General features: G+C 46.1%; 1 protein-coding gene and 1 long non-coding RNA gene across 2 annotated transcripts; both read right to left on the bottom strand.

Annotated features, from left to right (window-relative positions):
• Positions 1–126: 126 nt before the first annotated feature.
• Positions 127–8,347, bottom strand: LOC310742462 (uncharacterized protein). The gene is made up of 3 exons (XM_083571998.1): positions 8,229–8,347; positions 3,617–3,836; positions 127–406 (listed from the first exon to the last, which is right to left on the bottom strand). The coding sequence occupies exons 2-3, from the start codon at positions 3,823–3,825 to the stop codon at positions 166–168; spliced, it is 450 nt and encodes a 149-aa protein (XP_083428124.1). The 5' UTR covers positions 3,826–3,836; positions 8,229–8,347; the 3' UTR covers positions 127–165.
• Positions 8,348–12,197: 3,850 nt separating this feature from the next.
• Positions 12,198–15,406, bottom strand: LOC310742502. Its single transcript, XR_014538470.1, has 2 exons — positions 15,044–15,406; positions 12,198–12,450 (listed from the first exon to the last, which is right to left on the bottom strand). It is a non-coding gene; the product is annotated as an uncharacterized lncRNA (long non-coding RNA).
• Positions 15,407–20,195: the final 4,789 nt, after the last annotated feature.

The raw sequence follows: 20,195 nt of genomic DNA, 5'->3' as shown, positions 1-20,195 counted from the left end.
CAGGGGGTCACGAAGAGTCAGACATGACTAAACGACAACAACAACATCTGGTCCATGGACCTGAGCCTCTCCATTCCCAGCACAACAGCCCAGCCCACCTGCCAAAGAGCAGCTCTACACAGGACCAATGTTTCCAAGCTCTCCCTTTATTCGTGGTTGCTCCTCTCAAGAGCAGCTCCTTTCACTGAGGAAGAAGATCAAGGGCAGGATGAAGATGAGGTTGCAGAAGATCAGCCCAACACGGACCAGGAAGTAAGCGACCGCCAAGGACATCACCAGGTCCTCGATCCCCTGGACATAAAGGTGGAAGGACGTCTGCTGGGCTCTCTCCCCCGCGGCCCCCTGGCACAAGGCATGCCCCGTCCTCAGGTTCTCGGAAGATGCTGCACCCATTATGGTGTTTGCCCTGAGGACAGAAGGGAGAAGCAAGTGGGACTATTTGCAAGGTGGCTGGAAGCAAAAGAGACCCACTCTGAAATAAGGGAGTGGTTCAAGGTGTGGGATATTTAAAATGCAGTCAAACCAACAATGTGCGTTTGCTAGATAGGCACATGATAGACTCCAAAGCTCACAGAGTTTTCCTGTAAGTCTGCTAGAGAGAACTTTGTGAGAGACACTCCCACTGTGCCCTGACACAGGGAGGGTGTATTGTCCTTCCCTTCCTTAGCACATCCTGTTCTCTTACTCTTCATGTCACCAAGGTAGAAATGTGAGAGCGACTGCTAAGTCTGAGCTACAGCTCAGAAACTCCATCTTAAACTAGACCTAAGCATGTCTTTTGTAGGGACGCAGGTGGCTCTGTGAGTTAAACCACAGAGCCTAGGGCATGCCGATCAGAAGGTCGGCAGTTCAAATCCCCGCGAGAGGGTGAGCTCCCGTTGCTCGGTCCCTGCTCCTGCCAACCTAGCAGTTCCAAAGCACGTCAAAGTGCAAGTAGATAAATAGGTACCGCTCCGGCGGGAAGGTAAACGGCATTTCCTTGTGCTGCTCTGGTTTGCCAGAAGAGGCTTAGTCATGCTGGCCACATGACCCGGAAGCTGTACGCTGGCCCCCTCGGCCACTAAAGCGAGATGAGCGCCACAACGCCAGAGTCGGCCACGACTGGACCTAATGGTCAGGGGTCCCTTTACCTTTACCTTTAAGCACGCCTTTGTAACTGAATTACCATTTTAAGACTGCCAGAACAAAGCTGCTGTATCTGTTATTCTGCAGCAGAAACTTTGAGTGAATGTTATTATTTTACCTTTTACAAGACTGTGTGGTTGTTGTTTTAAGAGGAGGAAAGAGGGGGGGACACCAGGAGAATCCAATCTGCCTTAAAGCATCCTGGATTACTTAAACTAAAAGGCTAGGACTAGCCTATCTAAGCTTCCTTTTAAGCTGCAAAGGAATGGCACTCTGCTGAACTCACAAACGAGAAGAAGGAAGGATAATAGCAAATAAATAAATCTTCTCCCAGCATCTGTTCACATCCCTACACAAGGCAGGTCTCTAAGGCATATCGAAGAGTGCAAGTTTGTAAATGAAAATGAAAATACAACAAAAATGAAATAAACAGGCAGGGACATGCGAGCTTCCAGATTGTGCCAAATGCGGATGTACCAGGGGAAGAGGGGACAGAAAGGAAACTAGAGGTGGTCTAATGCAGTCCACTCATCCTTTTTAGTCACCACATCTTGCAGCAGTGAATTCCTGCTGTCAGTTAAGTTCTGGGGAATGGACTTTGCTCTAAGTCTGCTTTCTACTGGGTCAAGTTCTGGGCACCACAATTTAACGAGGATGTTGACAAGCTGGAAGGTGTGCAGAGGAGGGCAACCAAGATGATCAAAGGTCTAGAAGCCAAGCCTTTGGAGGAATGATCACAGGAGTTCAGTATGTTTAGTCTGGAGAAGAGGATGTGGGATGTGATACATAGATAGCAGTCAAGTACAACATTCCTTGTTTTCCTAGAGTGGACTTGCAGAGGGATGTTTGCTCCAGTCAGTAGAAAACTTCCTGTTTCACCTGGGGCTTAACATCAAGGTCTATCAAAGAGACCGGCAGAAAGGAACTGAGAGAGACATAAGGGCCTCGGACCTGAGATCTCCAGGCTAAATAAATAATATAAAGACTGATGGATATTGGTTGGGGACTGGAACCGGGAGAAGGGTGGGTGGAGGTTGGGAATCCAAAGGGTACATAAGGATAATTTGCGTTGCTTTGTTTGTTTTATATTTTGTTAGTGGTAAGGAAATTGGGTAAACCGTGGAAGGGAAATTTTGGTCGACCTTAGGAAAAAGGTTTAAGAATAAATTAATGAGGTATAAGTATTGATGTGTAATTTTAATAAGGTGAAATTGGTTTTTTTTTTCTTTTTTTAAATTAAGTGAAAATAAGGCTGTTAAAAATAAATGGAGGAAATGGAAAAAAGAAGTAAAGTAAAATAACAGTATGTTAGAATAAATGTTTAAGCTAAGGTGAAGAAATAAGTTAAGGACTTGCTGAATTGACAATTTAAATTGGAATACAAGAAGGGGAGGTGTGAGGAGGTCTGAGAAACAAGGTTGAGGAAAATAAGTATCAGAAACTGTATGTGTTTTTTCTATTTTTCTGTTTAGTTTCGAATATGCTTTTTTGTGTTGTTTTTATTTTGTTTATTTTTTTGTTTTTGTTTGTTGTGTGTTTTTTGAAAATACCAATAAATATTTAATAAAAAAAAAAGAAAAAAGAAAACTTCCTGTTTCTTCCTGACTGGGACATACTTCCTCTTGCATGTGGCTAGAGGTGGCCGTGACCTTACCTGTCCAGGTAACAAAAAGGAGAAGCAAAAGCTCTTTTTAGCCAGAGATGCTCTGTTGGCTTTCAGCTTTCAGCCAACAGAGGACAAAGAGACCACCTCCATATGGGATTGGCTCACATGTATGTATATATCTGTAACTAAATCTGCCTACAGGGGTCCATCTGTGAACTAAATGTGTGAGTAAACTTATTTTATAATACTTTACACAAGATTGCGTTGTGTCTATTCTTTTAAGGGGGAGAAAAGGGGATTACCAGGAGTGCTATATTGAGAAACTTAAACAAGCTTGCAACAAGCGAACCGCTGTGTGTTTAAAAGGGGAATGCACTCTGCTAAGTAAAGAGACTTGCTAACACAAGTTAGGAAGGATATTATTAAACAATATATCCTCTCCTGCCTCCCTGAACATTCCCACAGAGGAGAGTGAGAGGAGATCTGAGAGCGGTCTTCAAATATCAAAAGGGCTGCCACATGAAGGATGGAGCAAGCTAGTTTTCTACTGCTCCAAAGGGGAGGCCCCAAAACACTTGATTCAAATTCAAGATTGCAGATTCCGACTGAACATTAGGAAGAACTTTCTGGTGGCAAGAGTTGTTGGGCAGTGGGACGGACGAGCTCAGAAGGTGGTGGACTCTCCTTCCTTGGAGGTTGAATGACCATCTGTCTGGGGCTCTTTCGCTGAGAATCCTGTATAGCAGGGGTTGGACTAGATGACCCTGGGCGTCCCTTCCAACTCATCTGTCCCACTGCCCAACAACTCTTGCCACCAGAAAGTTCTTAAAAGAACCGCCTTGCATTTGGCAAGACGCTCACCTCCCTCTTCCCCTTCCAGCTTACCCAGAGATGACGTTGGAGACGACAAACCCCATGGGCAGGATGAGGAAGAGGCAGGAGAAATAAATGGCCGTCTGGATGAAGAAGTGGAGAGCCGCCAGGAGCAGGAGAACGTTCAGGAGCCGCTCAAGTTTGGGGAAGGAGCCTGCTTGGAGGACGGCATCGCCCGCTCCCTGGGCATGGGGAGGGTTGGAAAGAGGCTGCAGAAGCATCGTGGTGTTACCTGCATGGAAGCAGAAGCAGGAATGAGAGAGGGAGCCAATGAGGAGCTGTCAGGTCAAGACTTATCCTAGAACTGTAAAGTTGGAAGGGACCCAACTCCCTGCAAGGCAAAAAATCCTGCCAGTGGTGCTCTGGAGGTTAAGTGCAAGTGATCAATCAAATTTCCACTTTCTGAAACAAGGTGGGGAGCAGAATACAGCCATCCACTCAAGTTCGTACTTATCTGAATTTTGCAAGGCAGTTATCCAACGTTTGCAAAACAAAAAAACAAAAAAAAACCCCACACATTAGGTAAAAGCATTCATGAAAATGAATATATTCAGGAAAGTACTGTACAAAATTGCATTCCGTTTGGAGAAATTGTTTGAGGAAGAGTGTACCGTAGCCAAAATTGCATACAAAAATGTGTTTATCTGGAGAAAATTGCACTAGAATGCTGAATAATTTTCAAGAGAATTAAAAAAAGAACTCAGGTTGCTGCAGGAATGTGGAGAGCTGCATGTAAAATTTGAAAAGTGAGAAACTGAGAGAACCAAATGAACTGATCTTTCCACCCCTGGGAGCACAGCCCTTTTGAAAGAAGGCGTGACGATATCATCTATAGGGCAATTGCTGGACTCCCTTTGCAGGTGATGGAGGTGACGTTGAGGCTTTAAGTTGTGGCAGAGGATTGGCATTATTTTCATTTATTATTTGCTGGACTGCTTTTCGTTTTCACCATAAATGGTCACAAAGCGGTTTGCAGAACAATCAATAAAAGCAATTCATCAGTCAACTAATAATGATGTTTTAAAGGAACGCAAACCACAGGTGAAAGCTTAAGTTATGTATGTAAGAATAAAATAATGTCCCCAAAATGCCTGCTGAACTAAAAAAAAAGTCCTCATCAAACACCCAACATTCAACGGGGAAGATCTGGAGGGCATTCCACAGAATCGGGCCCACAATAATCCTGGTAGTTGCAAGCCATGCATTTGAGCCATAGGGAACCAGAGGTCACATCTGTTAAAGCACATGGTGTCACTCAAAGGATCTGGGAACCGTAGTTTGGGGGTTTGGGTTTCTAGCACCCTTCACAAACTACAGTTCCCAGGATTCTTTGGGGGGGTTAAATGTATTGTTCAGGTGTGATCAACAACTCCCCCAAAGGTATTGGTCATCAGGCATGGATACAAAGATTAGCAGGGAGGGAATCAGAGGCTGGCTACGTCTTTCCTTTCCTTTGATGGGGTCCCCGCTTCAAGCTAGCAGCTTAGAGTGTGCATTTCAGCTGACTGAAGATCCTTGGGGAAAGCTCAATGTGTTTTCCAAGTGGACCCTATGCAGGCAGAAGTTGAGACTGGTGAGTTTAATGGAACTTACTCTCAGACACACTGCATAAAGTTGCAGTGATGCTAACCCTGATAAATCAGCTATTGTGCCATGGGCTCTGTGCAGCGGGGGGGATTTGGGTCTGCATTTTTAAACTCTCCTTTGGGACGCGGGTGGCGCTGTGGGTTAAACCACTGAGTCTAAGACTTGCCGATCAGAAGGTCGGTGGTTCGAATCCCCACAATGGGGTGAGCTCCCGTTGCTCGGTCTCAGCTCCTGCCAACCTAGCAGTTCGAAAGCACAAAAAGTGCAAGTAGATAAATAGGTACCACTCCAGTGGGAAGGTAAATGGCGTTTTCATGCACTGCTCTGGTTCGCCAGAAGCGGCTTAGTCATGCTGGCCACATGACACGGAAGCTGTACGCCGGCTCTCTCGGCCAGTAAAGCGAGATGAGCGCCGCAACCCCATAGTCGGTCACGACTCGACCTAATGGTCAGGGGTCCCTTTACCTTTACTGGGGCAAGACCTAGGGAGGCTGTCAGGATAAGCTCCTGCGTGCACGTCAAAATTTACCATACCAGCGCCAGTTTTCCTGCCAAGCTAACTTAGTCTTCACTAGCTCATTGATTAAGTTGCGTGCTTAGTTTTTGTTGAGAGTTTGGGATCAGCCTCTCTTTTGCCAACAATGACTGCCACCGAATATTGAGTCAGGTCCTACCCCTGCTAAGGATGTTCTCGTGTTAATTGTTGTGTTAGGTTTGGCACTTAGGCAGGAAGAACCAGCTGCACAAATATAAGATGGGGAACACTTAGCTTACTAGCAGCATGTGTGAAAAGGATCTAGGGGTATTGGTGGACCACAAGCTTAACATGAGTCAACAGGGTGATGCAGCAGCAAAAAAAAGCTAATGCTATTCTAGATTATGCGCTGGATTATGGAGAAAGCAAGAGAGTTCCAGAAATACATCTACTTCTGCTTCATTGACTATGCAAAAGCCTTTGACTGTGTCGACCACAGCAAACTATGGAAAGTTATTAAAGAAATGGGAGTGCCTGATCACCTCATCTGTCTCCTGAGAAATCTCTATGTGGGACAAGAAGCTACAGTTAGAACTGGATGTGGAACAACTGATTGGTTCGAAATTGGGAAAGGAGTACGGCAAGGCTGTATATTGTCTCCCTGCTTATTTAACTTATATGCAGAATTCATCATGCAAAAGGCTGGGCTGGATGAATCCCAAACTGGAATTAAGATTGTCGGAAGAAATATCAACAACCTCAGATATGCAGATGACACAACCTTGATGGCAGAAAGTGAGGAGGAATTAAAGAACCTTTTAATGAGTGTTAAAGAGGAGAGTGCCAAATATGGTCTGAAGCTCAACATCAAAAAAACGAAGATCATGGCCACTGGGCCCATCACCTCCTGGCAAATAGAAGGGGAAGAAATGGAGGCAGTAAGAGATTTTACTTTTTGGGCCCCATGATCACTGCAGATGGTGACAGCGGTCACGAAATTAAAAGACGCCTGCTCCTTGGGAGAAAGGCAATGACAAGCCTAGACAGCATCTTAAAAAGCAGAGACATCACCTTGCCAACAAAAGTCCGTTATAGTTAAAGCTATGGTTTTCCCAGTAGTGATGTATGGAAGTGAGAGCTGGACCATAAAGAAGGCTAATCACCGAAGAATTGATGCTTTTGAATTATGGTGCTGGAGGAGACTTGACGGAGTCCAGCCGTCATTAAATGGCGCACAGCATAGAAAAATGACACAGAAAGCCAGCTATATTTTCATGATGGTAAGAGCAGCTCCTTTCTCTGCTCTCCCCCGATTTATTCTCCTTTGTTCTCTCCAGCCGCACGGCCGTTTGCCAATGTCTCACGTTACCTCATCCGGTCAAGGCTTTTATTACACACATCACCATATAGGGTCATCACTGCCCAGAGGAAACACAACTCCATTTAAGGTCAATACATTCCAATACATTGTAAAGCTCAGAGTGCTGGTCAGCCGAGGTCAGGGGGCACCCTGCAATATTACAAGCCTCTGCCATGGCTTTATGACTCCCACAGAGACTCTTGAGAGTCCCATGGACTGCAAGAAGATCAAACCGATCCATTCTGAAGGAAAACAGCCCTGAGTGCTGACTGGAAGGACAGATCCTGAAGCTGAGGCTCCAAGACTTTGGCCACCTCATGAGAAGAGAAGACTCCCTGGAAAAGACCCTGATGTTGGGAAAGATGGAGGGCACAAGGAGAAGGGGACGACAGAGGATGAGATGGTTGGATAGTGTTCTCGAAGCTGCCAGCATGAGTTTGACCAAACTGCGGGAGGCAGTGGAAGACAGGAGTGCCTGGCATGCTCTGGTCCAGGGGGTCACAAAGAGTCGGACACGACTAAACGACTAAACAACAAATTCTAGGCTGCATCAACAGAAGTCTAGTGTCCAGGTCAAGGGAAGGAATAATACCACTATTTTCTGCCTTGCTCAGACGCCGCCTGGAATACTGTGTCATGTTCTGGGCACCACAGTTTGAGGAGGATATTGACACGCTGGAACGTGTGCAGAGGAGGGCAACCATGATGATCAAGGGTCTGGAAACTAAGCTTTATGATGAATGGTTGAAGGAGTTGGGCATGTTTAGCCTGGAGAAGAGGAGACTAAGAGGAAGATATGATAGCCATCCTCAAATATCTAAAGGGCTGTCATATGGAAGATGGAGCAAGCTTGTTTTCCTCTGCTCCAGAGGGCAGGATCTGAACCAATTCAAGTTATAAGAAAGGCGATTCTAACTAAACACCAGGAATAACTTTCTGATGGTAAGAGCTGTTCGACAGTGGAATGGACTCCCTTTGGAAGGTTATGGACTCTCCTTCCTTGGAGTTTTTTAAGCGGAGGTTGGGTGGCCATCTGTCAGGGATGCTTTAGCTGAGATTCCTGAGATTGCAGCAGCTTGGACTAGATGACCCTCGGGATCCCTTCCAACTCTACTATGATTCTATGCTCCTGCCCACCTGTAGGCTCAGTGTTTCAAAGAAGGACTTCAGAAGGTTGGCTCCTCATCACCTCCAAGGCTCACCTCCCAGTCCGGGCAGATTTTGGCCATTCAGCTGAACACTCACATTATTTCCGGCACTAAAGATGGTCCTGTGCCCCTGCTCTCTTTCCCCCACCCCACCAACCCCCAACCACGCTCCCCTTCTGGCAGCTGGGCTGCTGCCTGGCTGCTCCCCTCAGCAATCCATCCCACTGAGGTCACAAACAGAACCAGCTGGGCTCATCTGCATAAAAGGCAAGCGTGGTCACTTTTTGGTCTGACCGCAGCTCCTCTGGCCTTTCAGTGCGGCTTGCAGAAAATCAAGCAAACACACTTATTTATTTGTCTGTTCCATACCATCTATGTGCTGCTGGATTGTAAAAACTAAAATGAAACCTTGCAGCGGTTTACCAAAAAAAAAAAAAAAAAGCAGAAAATAATCACAAGAGAAGTGATTTTTACAGGATGGAGCTGGTTTAAGATGTTGCTCTGTTGTGATTCTCTGCTGCAGACTAGCTTAGCCGGGTGCCTTAGATCTGAGTCTAATGCACTAGACAATTTTTCTTGGGTTACTGTAAACAAAACAAAACAACCTGGACATTTGGCCAAATTTTATAAATCCGCCCGGACAGAGTCCTGGAAAAAGAGGACATATGGCAACCCTCAGCAGCCTGCCTCCACTTTGCGTCTTGGCCTCCCTCCTCTTTAGCCTCTGCTTCTGGCCCTGCTTCTGGACTGCTCTCTGCCACAGCTTCTTTTTTAATAATAATAATAATTTATTATTTATACCCTGCCCATCTGGCTGGGTTTCCCTAGACACTCTGGACGTCTTCCAACTGCATTTTAAAAACAATACAGCATCAGACATTAAAAACTTCCCTAAACAGAGCCGCCTTCAGTTGTCTTTTAAAAGTAAAATAGTTGCTTATTTCCTTGACATCTGATGGGAGGGCATTCCAGAGGGTGGGCGCCACCACCGAGAAAGCCCTCTGCCTGGTTCACTTCTCGCAATGAGGGAACCCCCAGAAGGCCCTTGGAGCCAAACCTCAGTTTCTGGGCTGAACGATGGGGGTGGAGACACTCATTCAGGTATACTGGGCCAAGGCTTTAAAGGTCAGCACCAATACTTTGAATTGTGCTCGGAAACGTACTGGGAGCCAATGAAGATCTTTCAGGACCGGTGTTATAAGGTCTCGGTGGCTGCTCCCAATCACCAGTCTAGCTGCCGCGTTCTGGATTAATTGCAGTTTCCAAATCACCTTCAAAGGAAGCCCCATGTAGAGTGCATTGCAGTAGTCCAAGCGGGAGAGAACTAGAGCATGCACCACTCTGGCGAGACAGTCTGCCGGCTTCTTCCTGCTCACTAAACCTTGTTGCCTCTTCAGCTTCCAACACCTCACCTTCGGTCTGCTCCCTCTTCTCCCTCTGACCACTCATTGTCATCCCACCACCAATCCCCTGGCTCTGAGCCTTCTTCCCTTGGGGGTTCCCTAGCTGGTGTCTCCCCGCCCCCCCTCTGTGTCCAGCCAGTCCATGACATCAATGCATTGATCTATCACTTTCCAAACCAGAAGTCGGCTTTTTTGAAGCAGGTAAAGAAAAAGTGGATTTGCTTTCATCCACTTTAATTGCACAGATCTGAAGCTCATATATACACTTCAATTCCTTCTGCAAAACTCCAGCAATGTGTCTAGTGCCACCTTCAGATGGTTAAAAAGATATGTTGAACTGGGCCAAAATGTGGGAGACGCATGCAGCTCTGTTGCCATCTTGTGTCCATAAGGGGGGAAAGCACAAAGAGCAAAAAAAAAACCCCACATATCCTTAATTAGAGCTGTCAAGCTTCTGTGAAAGTGGATTCACTCTGTCTTGGGCACCAGGCACATTTCCTTCCCCCCTTGATCAGACTCAGGAGAAACCAGTTTTGCAAGGTTCAAGCAAACGCAGGTCCTGAAATCCCACATTTTCCAAATCCGTTTGGTGCATTGGAGTGGGAAACCAGCAAATGCCCCTCTTAGATATGGAAAGTGGGTTGTCTACTGGTCTCCCACTCCTTTGTACAGGGACCATGCATTCTGCCTGTTTGCATTTTGGACCAGCAGGTACATTGCTCATTTTAAAAAACCTGCCCATGGATCCTTCGCAAGCAGCTCACAAAACCCACAGACACTTCTCCTACTATTATTATTATATATATATTCATACCCCCCACCTTTTGGTGGCGCTGTGGTCTAAACCACAGAGCCTAGGGCTTGCCGATCAGGTCGGCGGTTCGAATCCCTGCAATGGGGTGAGCTCCCCTTGTTCGGTCCCAGCTCCTGCCAACCTAGCTGTTCAAAAGCACACCAAAAAGTACAAGTAGATAAATAGGTACCACTCCGGCAGGAAGGTAAACGGCGTTTCTGTGCACTGCTCTGGTTCGCCAGAAGCAGCTTAGTCATGCTGGCCACATGACCCGGAAGCTGTACGCTGGCTCCCTTGGCCAATAAAGCGAGATGAGCGCTGCAACCCCAGAGTCGGTCACGACTGGACCTAATGGTCAGGCGTCCCTTTACCTTTGCCTTATGTTTTGATATTTTGTTATGTTGAAATTGTTAATTAAAAAAAACACAATAATAATAATAATAATAATAATAATAATAATAATAATAATAAAGCACTAAGGGGCAGAAGAGCTTCTTTTCCTTCCCCTTCAGTTACGCAGACACAGGAGCCAGTGATGGCTACGAACATAGATGGCTTTAAAAGAAGCTTGGACAAATTCATGGAGGAGAAGTCTATCAATGTCTGCTAGCCAAGAGGCCTATGTTCTGCCTCCACAGCAGCAAATGCTTCCAGATACCAGTTGCTGGAAACCACAGGAGAAAAGAAGCCTCTTGTTTTTGGACCCTGCTTACCTGTTTCCCACAGGCACCTGTGAGAAGAGGATGCTGGACTTAGATGGGCCCTTGGCCTGATCCAACAGCCAGGCTCTTTTAATGGAACCTTCAGGTCCAGATGCAGTCTATCTGGATTCCTAGGTTCTTAGGGGTATTTGGCCACTGTGAAAACAGGATGCTGGCCTAGAAGGGTCCTTGGCTTGGTCCAGCAGGTTCTGCTTATATATTCCTAAGGACCTGAAAAATGAAGAACTTCTCTCTCGCCTCTGAAGAGGGCTCCATTACCAAATCCTGGAAAACTTTCAATCTCAGTAATCTGGACTGCTTGTACTTCAGCGTTTGCCAGATTTCGCTCCTTGAAAAGGTCTCTCATAAACTAAAAGTATCTGAAGTGAAGAGTTCAAATGAGTGCTATTTGGCTGCGTGGCACAATTTCGTTTCTTATACAAATATTGAGGCACACAGTCGCTCAGTCTCACCGGTATAAGCAAACGCCTGGTTCCTTTAAGATTTTATAGAATGTATACTTGTAATTAGGGACGCGGGTGGTGCTGTGGGTTAAACCACTGAGTCTAGGGCTTGCCGATCAAAAGGTCCCCGTGATGGGGTGAGCTCCTGTTGCTCGGCCCCTTCTCCTGCCAACCTAGCAGTTCGAAAGTACCTCAAAGTGCAAGTAGATAAATAGGTACCACTCCAGCGGGAAGGTAAACGGCGTTTCCATGCTCTGCTTTGGTTCTCCAGAAGTGGCTTAGTCATGCTGGCCACATGACCCGGAAGCTGTATGCCGGCTCCCTTGGCCAGTAAAGCGAGATGAGTGCTGCAACCCCAGAGTCGGCCACGACTGGACCTAATGGTCAGGGGTGCCTTTACCTTTACCTTTTATACTTGTAATAATGATGGCGGCTCACTGGTGGAGAAAACTTTTAATTGTACATATATTTGCAATCAAGCATTTTTTTTTTAATGAAATGAATAATAAAGCAATAAGATAGATGGGACCAGGCTATTTCCCTGGCCCACCAAACTTAACCTGCCAGCCCCTTCCCCATTCACCCTCATGGAGCAGCCTCTGCTGGACGGCTTTAGACAGACAGCACTACAGACTCGGCAACTCACATTTCCCAAAGCGCCGTGTATTCAAATTCACCCTTTATTGAGCTGGAGATTGCAGGAAGGAGGTTGCCGCTCTCAGTGTCTCCTCTCCCTCGAAGATGAAGGCCAAAGGCACGAGGAGGAGGAAGTAGAAGAGGAAGAGGGAGCTGTAGGAGAGGAAGTAGAGGAAGCCCAAGCACACCACGATGTCCAGGAACTCCTCAAAGCGGGCAAACAGGTCCATGGCAGGGAAGGCGGCAGGGGGAAGCTTCTCCCAAGGTGTCGGGGCGTCCCTGGAGGTGGAGACATCAGGGAGGAGGCTGGAGTAAAAAGTCTGCAATGGCGCCTCAGGCTCTGGGCATAACGCCACAGGAGGAGCAGGAAGACCAGGAGTCTGGGAAGAAAGACCCCTGGATCACGGCAGTCAGGGCCGGCTCAAGAAATCTTGATGCCTGAGGCAGACGAGAAAATGGCATGTCCCGACACACACACACTCCTGGTATTCAGGGGTAGACTGCCCCTGAATGTGGAAGCTCCATTTCTTCCCTTTCGGCTCACCAACCTCACAGAGTCAGGCTCACGCCCTATTCATATCTTAAATGTGCCCTTAAGACAGGATTTGTGAGGAAAGAGACAATGGGGAGGTTTCCCACTTTGACCTTGCAGAGAAAACATTTGCTCAGTTTGGGAATCAAAATGGTTCCAGGTCGGCCTTCCTGTGCTTAGTTGGTACACTTATGAACATTTAACATATATCTAAGACCTCAAAATTCCTATCACAATCACACTGCCCACCAGTCTGCCTTGGAGAGCTTTGGACCCTCACCCAGCCCTTGCAGGATGCATGCACAAGTTGCAGTTTTCAGCCCGTATTGGGGCAGAATTCTCATCATTTCCTTCCTGGCGCGCACATAACATCCTGCCACCTGCTCCCAAATCCCCACACTTCAAGTTGAATACAGTGGTACCTCGGGTTAAGAACTTAATTCGTTCCGGAGGTCCGTTCTTAACCTGAAACTGTTCTTAACCTGAGGTTCCACTTTACCTAATGGGGCCTCCTGCTGCTGCCACCGCATGATTTCTGTTCTCATCCTGAAGCAAAGTTCTTAACCCGAGGTCCTATTTCTGGGTTAGTGGAGTCTGTAACCTGAAGCGTCTGTAACCTGAAGCGTCTGTGATGCTGTATTGTTTTTAATATTCAGTTGGAAGACGCCCAGAGTAGCTGGGGAAACCCAGCCAGAAGGGCGGGGTATAAATAAATTATTATTATTATTATTAACCCAAGGTGCCAATGTACAAGCCAAAGCCTGCTTTCAGGGATCATACTGTGAACTAAATATAAGGAAACTTCTTGCTACTTTCAAAGAAAGACTGCTGTGTCTTTATTCTTTTGAGAGGGATCAAAAGGGGATTTACCAGGAATAATCCAACCTGGGCAAGCCAGACTGGATTGCTTAACTAAAGAGATTCAAACGAACCTGCAAGCTAGCTTCCTGCTATATTGAGGGGAATCTGCTCTGCTACGTGACTCACTAGCGTGAGTGAGGAAAGATAACATTTAATCAATGTATCCTCTCCTACTTTACACAACATTCCCACAGGAACTCCCTGCCTATCGAAATCAGACAGGTGCCTTGGCTGTACTCATTTCAGCACCTGCGAAAAGCCCTTTTGTTTAAACCAGCCTACCCAGAAGTTAAGAAAGTTGGTGCTGTGAGTTGTGATCTATTTCTAGTCTGCTGATATTTCACCTTTTCGACTGTGTTAGATTATTGCTGTCGATTTTTCTTATTGATAGTTTTATTCATAGGGTTGTAGAGTTGGATGGGACCCCAAGAGTAATCTAGTCCAGCCCCCTGAAATGCAGGAAACCTGCTCAGAGCTGTCCCAGGTTGGGCTCTGAGAGGAATAATTCAAGTTGCTTTTTGATTGCCTTTTCAGAATAAATGTTGCTCTTATTAATTGCGCTCAGAAACAGGGAATAAATATTCATGCTTTGATGAAATCGGGTGTGCCTGCTTTTTTGGGTCACCCACTTGCAAGTGTATATTCTCAATAACATATTGCTGTTTCATCAATTTTGCCCAGAATTTATTTTAAAAGGTCCTAGGACTTTAAATTTTAGGAACCAGTGTTTTACTTCTCACAGGCTTAAACCACAAACCTTCTGGTTAACAGCACTAACCCATCTCACCACACCTGTCTTATTCTTTTATCTTCTTTTTTTTTTGTAAACCACTTTAAGGTTTTTTTTTTAATTTTTATTTACCACTAAGCGGCATATAAATTTTTCAAAATAAATTAGTAAGAGGGCATCTAAAGCTATGGTTTTCCCAGTAGTGGTGTATGGAAGTGAGAGCTGGAACATAAAGAAGGCTGATTGCCGAAGAATTGATGTTTTTGAATTATGGTGCTGGAGGAGACTCTTGAGAGTCCCATGGACTGCAAGAAGATCCAACCTCTCCATTCTGAAGGAAATCAGCCCTGAGTGCTCACTGGAAGGACAGATCGTGAAGCTGAGGCTCCAAGACTTTGGCCACCTCATGAGAAGAGAAGACTCCCTGGAAAAGACCCCGATGCTGGGAAAGATGGAGGGCACAAGGAGAAGGGGATGACAGAGGACGAGATGGTGGGACAGTGTTCTCAAAGCTACCAGCATGAGTTTGACCAAACTGCAGGAGGCAGTGGAAGACAGGAGAGCCTGCCGTGCTCTGGTCCATGGGGTCACGAAGAGTTGGACACAGCTAAACGACTAAACAACAACAACAAAGAGGGCATCTAAGCACGTGCAGAGTGCTTTTGACTCTCCGCCTGCCTTCTAGCTGCAGCTTGCTCTAAAATATCTGCAATTAGGATCTGTGGGCCTACCTAGCACCCAGGGCTTACCTCCTTCAGAAAATGGGCATTTTCTCTGTGCCTTCCTTACGTCCTGCGCCACTGAGTTGGCCTCATGCCAACTGCTTCATCACCCCCTCCTTTCCTTAGGTTTTGTTCCCTTTATTTTAAGGGCGCCAGAGCAAGTTCTGGGTGACTCCCACAGAGATAATGCACTGGGTTGCTTTGAGCATAGGAGAGTTCAGCATTTGCACCCCTCTCCACCTTCCAGGCTTCATAGAGCAGAAAAGACCCCGCAGGAAAACCAGATTTGGCATAAACAAGCCAAGCTGAGCATCAGCCGCACCCAGGATTCCCTGCCAGGGGCTGCCTGTTCTGTGAACTTTCCCCTTGAAACATGACTGCATTGGGTGGGGAGTCTGCCTCTGATGTCATAAACTGGAGGAATTGCATCATGGGCAACGCATCTCCACTTCTGTCCTTAAAAAGACAGGTTTGGTTTGGACTCAGGAAGAACGTCCCTGGCTCAGCAGGACAGTCCCCCAAATCTTTTTTCTTTCTCTGAAAGCGTTCGTGTCAGGGGGTGTGCGATGGTTTGCATTCAAGAGGAAGGTAACCTATCTAGGAAAAGCAAAACTCTGATCCGAAACCTCCTTTGCTTTGCACAGGGTGGAAACGAGGCTTTATTTCACTCTGGTCAAAGACCCAGTTTGGCACACCCAGGCTGGGAGCCTCAATGGTGCTCCTCTGGAGGCTTCGCTCAGGGCAATTGTGGGAATGTTCAGGGGTGCAGTAGAGGATATATTGTCTGATTATAGCCTTTCCAACTTGTGTTAACAAGGTCACAATTTAGCAGAGTAACATTCCCCTTTTTAAACTTGCAGCAGATGCGTTTGCTCAGGCTCCCTAAAGCCTCTATAATAACTGTTCTGGTATTTTCCCCTTATTCCCTCATAAAAGATAAGACATGACACAGTCTTCTATAAAAGTATAAAAGGAGTTTAATAACATTCTGTTCACAATCGGATCCCAGAAGGCAGACTTATCTTTGAAAAGTAACATACACTTGGAAACTATCTCATAAGGAGACAGTCCCTCTGTCCTCTCTTGGCTGGAGGCCAAGAGAGCATCTTTGGCTAAGCAGATGTTGCTTCTTCAATGCATGTAGTCAAAAAGAGTGAGATGGCTGCCCTGCCCTTTGCTTTTGTCGTTACCTGCACAGGTGAGGCCACGCCCACCTCTAGTCACATGCAGAGAAAGTCTGTCCCAGCCCAGAAGGAAACAAACATTCCTTCCATGGCTGGACAAACATTCCTCCCCATGTGTAAACATGTTCACTCTAGGAATGTTGTACTTGACTGCTCTTGTGTTTCACATCCCACAGCAATCACCCAGGATATCTTCAGGAGAAGAAAAGTCTCAGGAGTAGTCACCACACAAATCCAGAGTCCCTGAGTGGCGCCTTGTCCGCCTCCTTCTGGCAACTCCTGCAGCCAAGCTGGTGCCCATCGTATTTGAAATATACCCAGAGTCGCAAAGTGATTTCATGCTCTTTATTCAGCTCATAGTGGTGAGGAGGAATGAATGAAAGTCCCCTCAAAGCATCTGCTTTATATACATTATTTACACAATGGGCTGCACATGATTGGCTAATTCTGGAATTCTACTGTAAGCCAATCAGGTTGTGGATTCACTTCTATCTGGAGCATGATTGGGTGGTTCCTGCCAACCAATCATACTGCTGCATTGTTCTAGGACCAATCAGACTGCTGCATTCTGAATCCTATTGTTCTAGGACCAATCAGACTGCTGCCTTTTGGATCCTATTGTTCTAGGACCAATCAGACTGCTGCAGTTTGGATCCTATTCAACTCAGTACATAACAGTATTGTTCTGCTTTCCTTTGGACCCTGCCTTCTCCAGGATGTCCCCATTTTCACTGGAGAAATGTTGGTGGGTATGGGCTTCTGTCTGAAGACAGTTGTTTGGAGTGATTCAGAGAGGAACATGAGAGGCAGAGGAGACTGCAGAGAGAGGGAGGAGAGTAAACACGATGCTCAAAATCTGATCAAAAACCACACAGTTCTAAGCTTAAAAAATGTTTAAGTATAGCTTTATGAAAAATACAGAAGCTTTTCTACTAGGGAGAACGGACACAGGTATAGCAAGAGAAGATCAGAAAATATTCCTCTATGCCACAGGAGCGGCAAGAATCCTAATTGCTAAAAACTGGAAAAAAGAAACTGTGCCAACAAAAAAGGAATGGTAAGATTAACTGTTAGGGTATATTGAACTGGCTAGATTAACAGAGGCAATTAGAGATCACACTAGACAAGAGTTTCAAAAAGCATGGGGGAAATGCAGAGAATACTTCACAAAACAGTGCCCTAAAATACATACCTGGACTTGTTTCGATTAATGTCTGCAGGAGACTTTGTGGATATTTAAGTGATAATTAGAAAAATCTTAATAATTATTCATAAAGGAAACAGCTCATAAGAAGTAAATAAGGAGACCTTTATTTGGTTGTTTGTATTGTTGTATGTTACCGGTATGTTTATTGTAGGGATGCGGGTGGCGCTGTGGGTTAAACCACAGAGCCTAGGACTTGCCGATCAGAAGGTCAGCAGTTCGAATCCCCGTGACGGGGTGAGCACCCGTTGCTCGGTCCCAGCTCCTGCCAACCTAGCAGTTCGAAAGCACATCCAAGTGCAAGTAGATAAATAGGTACCGCTCCAGCGGGAAGGTAAACGGCGTTTCCGTGCGCTGCTCTGGTTCACCAGAAGCAGCTTTGTCATGCTGGCCACATGACCCGGAAGCTGTCTGCGGACAAACGCCGGCTCCCTCGGCCTATAGAGTGAGATGAGCGCACAACCCCAAAGTGGGTGACGACTGGACCTAATGGGCAGGAGTACCTTTACATTTACTGTATGTTTAATATTTTTTCTATACTGGGGAGGTGGGGTTTTTTTGTTATGTTGTAAATAAAATTTCTAATAAAAATTAAAATCAAAAACCACACAGTTCTGTTGAATATGTTTCTGCATGGCGCAAAAGGACTTGGTGGAGTCAAAAAGCTTGCCAGCGCATCCTTCAGCCATCAAAATCACACCCACTGCAAGATCCCCCCCCCCCTTTTACCTCTTCCTCTCCAAACTTGCTATGGCAACAGCTGGTGGTCCCCTGAATGGGTGCATCTGAATGGAAGAGTCCAGGCTGGCGTCTTCCCTGGGCAAGACGCCCTGCGGTCACCGAGCCTCCCGCCAACATGTTTGTTTTGGAGAGGGCCCCGTGGCCTCGGACGCCACTCAACACACTTGTGGTGCTGTGATGGTTGCCAGGCTGGACGTCCTCCAAGGGGCACTCAGAAGATCTCTAATCGCTGGAACTGGCCAGAGGCCAAAGCAGTAAAAGAAGCCAAATCCAGCATCAGTGGAGTGGTCAGAAAGTTAATGAGGAGCAAAGGGTCAAGAGTCAGCTTGGAATCTGGGCTCTCTGGCTGCTGTTTTCCCCTAACCCTGGGACTAGGGAAGGCCGATTCCATTTCCTCTTGGTTTCTCGCTTTTTCCAGGCTTGATTTCAGTTCTCCTCGTTTCTGTAATTTTTTTACATACAAAGAAATCCTCGTGACGATTTGCCAGATGTACACATTTTTGCAAGAGTTTCCCCAATATAATGCATTTTATATGTTGCCATCACTAATATGTGCATTTTTATGCACACTTTCTCCTAACACAGAGAGATTTTTTTGTGCGCATTGTTTGGTGTGGGAGAACAGCTTCAACAAATTCAGAAACAAGGAGGTTTAATGGACAGCTGTGTTTCAGTTCACACATGGTTTGGAAACTGAATTGGGTAGCTTCACGTAAAAATCAAATCAAACCAAATTTCTCCTTCATTCCTCATTGCAGGGTCTTAGAATCTGCACTTTGCACTTCCTCAGAAGCACTACTTTATTGTTATACCATGTCCTTAATACCCAAAAGTAGATCCTAGGTCTATTATTACCACTCTCTGGCTAGCGGTTTCCCCCAACCCTGAGAAAGACAGGCTTGTTGCTTAGCAGGCAAGGATTTGCACTCTGCACATGCTCAAAAGCACTGCTGTTCTATTATTATTCTGTGTGTTTCAGAGGTACATTCTCGTACCCAGAAATAGATTCCAGGTCTTCACGTGTCTAAAATGGCCAGGACAGAATACGCAACTGTCAGGTGCCGCAGGTTGGCTGTGGACAAGGGATCGTGACAGGTTGTTGGGTATTGAAGATGAAGGGTGGCACTCCCTGCACCCCAGTAAGACCCCTGTGCCATCTAAAGCAGCAGCAAAGCCCATCTATTATGCTTCAGAGTTTTATAATAAGAGAAGTTCAAACATCTAATGCCTATTGACTTGCGCCTATCCCCAAATTTGAATTTCCTCCTGTCCTGCAGCTATCTAGAACAAACCACGAAACCCTTAGGAAATTTCCCAAGATCCAGAAAGTTAGTTTCAGGAGGGAAGTCCATCTGAAGCATTAAGAGGCTGTAGATGACTTTGCTAAAGGCTGGGAATCCTGGACAGGATCCAAGAGCAAGGAATTGACCTATTGTGCTCGAGGCTGAATAATCCCTGTGGGAAATCGCATCTGGTTCCTATTACGGAGGGTAAATAACTCAGATCAGCTTTTGAGCCCCAGCTGCACTGAACATGGCTTCCTCTCCGGACCCAATTTTAAAGGGTTTAACCTCTAAAAGGAAGCTAGGGAGCCTGCTGGCCACCAGATACGGCCGACCTCAAGATCCCATGGTCCTTGACTATTTAGCAGAACTGGCTAGAACTGATGGGAGTTGTAGTTCCACAACATCTGGATGGCACCGAGTTGGCAATGCCTGCCCCGTGTGACAGAGTGCTTTATAATTGTGCAAACCTAAATTCCCAGTATGTCCTGAGTCATCTTAATTCTGCACAAGTTACTGAATATTATGTTTTGCAGCTGAGAACAAGCTTCCCAGATGTTGTGGCTTAATATTTGGGGCAAGAGGGGGAGCTGCAACAGAGGATGGAGGCCGACAAGGCTGTATATTGTCTCCCTGCTTATTTAACTTATAAGCAGAATTCATCATGCGAAAGGCTGGGCTGGATGAATCCCAAGCCATAATTAAGATTGCTGGAAGAAATATCAACAACCTCAGATATGCAGATGACACAACCTTGATGGCAAAAA

Source organism: Podarcis filfolensis (genome assembly GCF_964270895.1).
Source record: "Podarcis filfolensis genome assembly, chromosome: 9".
NCBI lineage: Eukaryota > Metazoa > Chordata > Lepidosauria > Squamata > Lacertidae > Podarcis > Podarcis filfolensis.
The sequence above is the reverse complement of the archived record's forward strand: the minus strand, read 5'-3'. Positions and strand labels throughout refer to the sequence as shown.

Excerpts from the sequence above, each read along its gene's own strand:
- LOC310742462 (XM_083571998.1), bottom strand. The coding sequence starts at position 3,825 with ATGCTTCTGCAGCCTCTTTCCAACCCTCCCCATGCCCAGGGAGCGGGC. Across the intron at positions 407-3,616 it reads GTCTCCAACGTCATCTCTGG|GGCAAACACCATAATGGGTG; the intron begins GTAAGCTGGAAG and ends TTCTGTCCTCAG.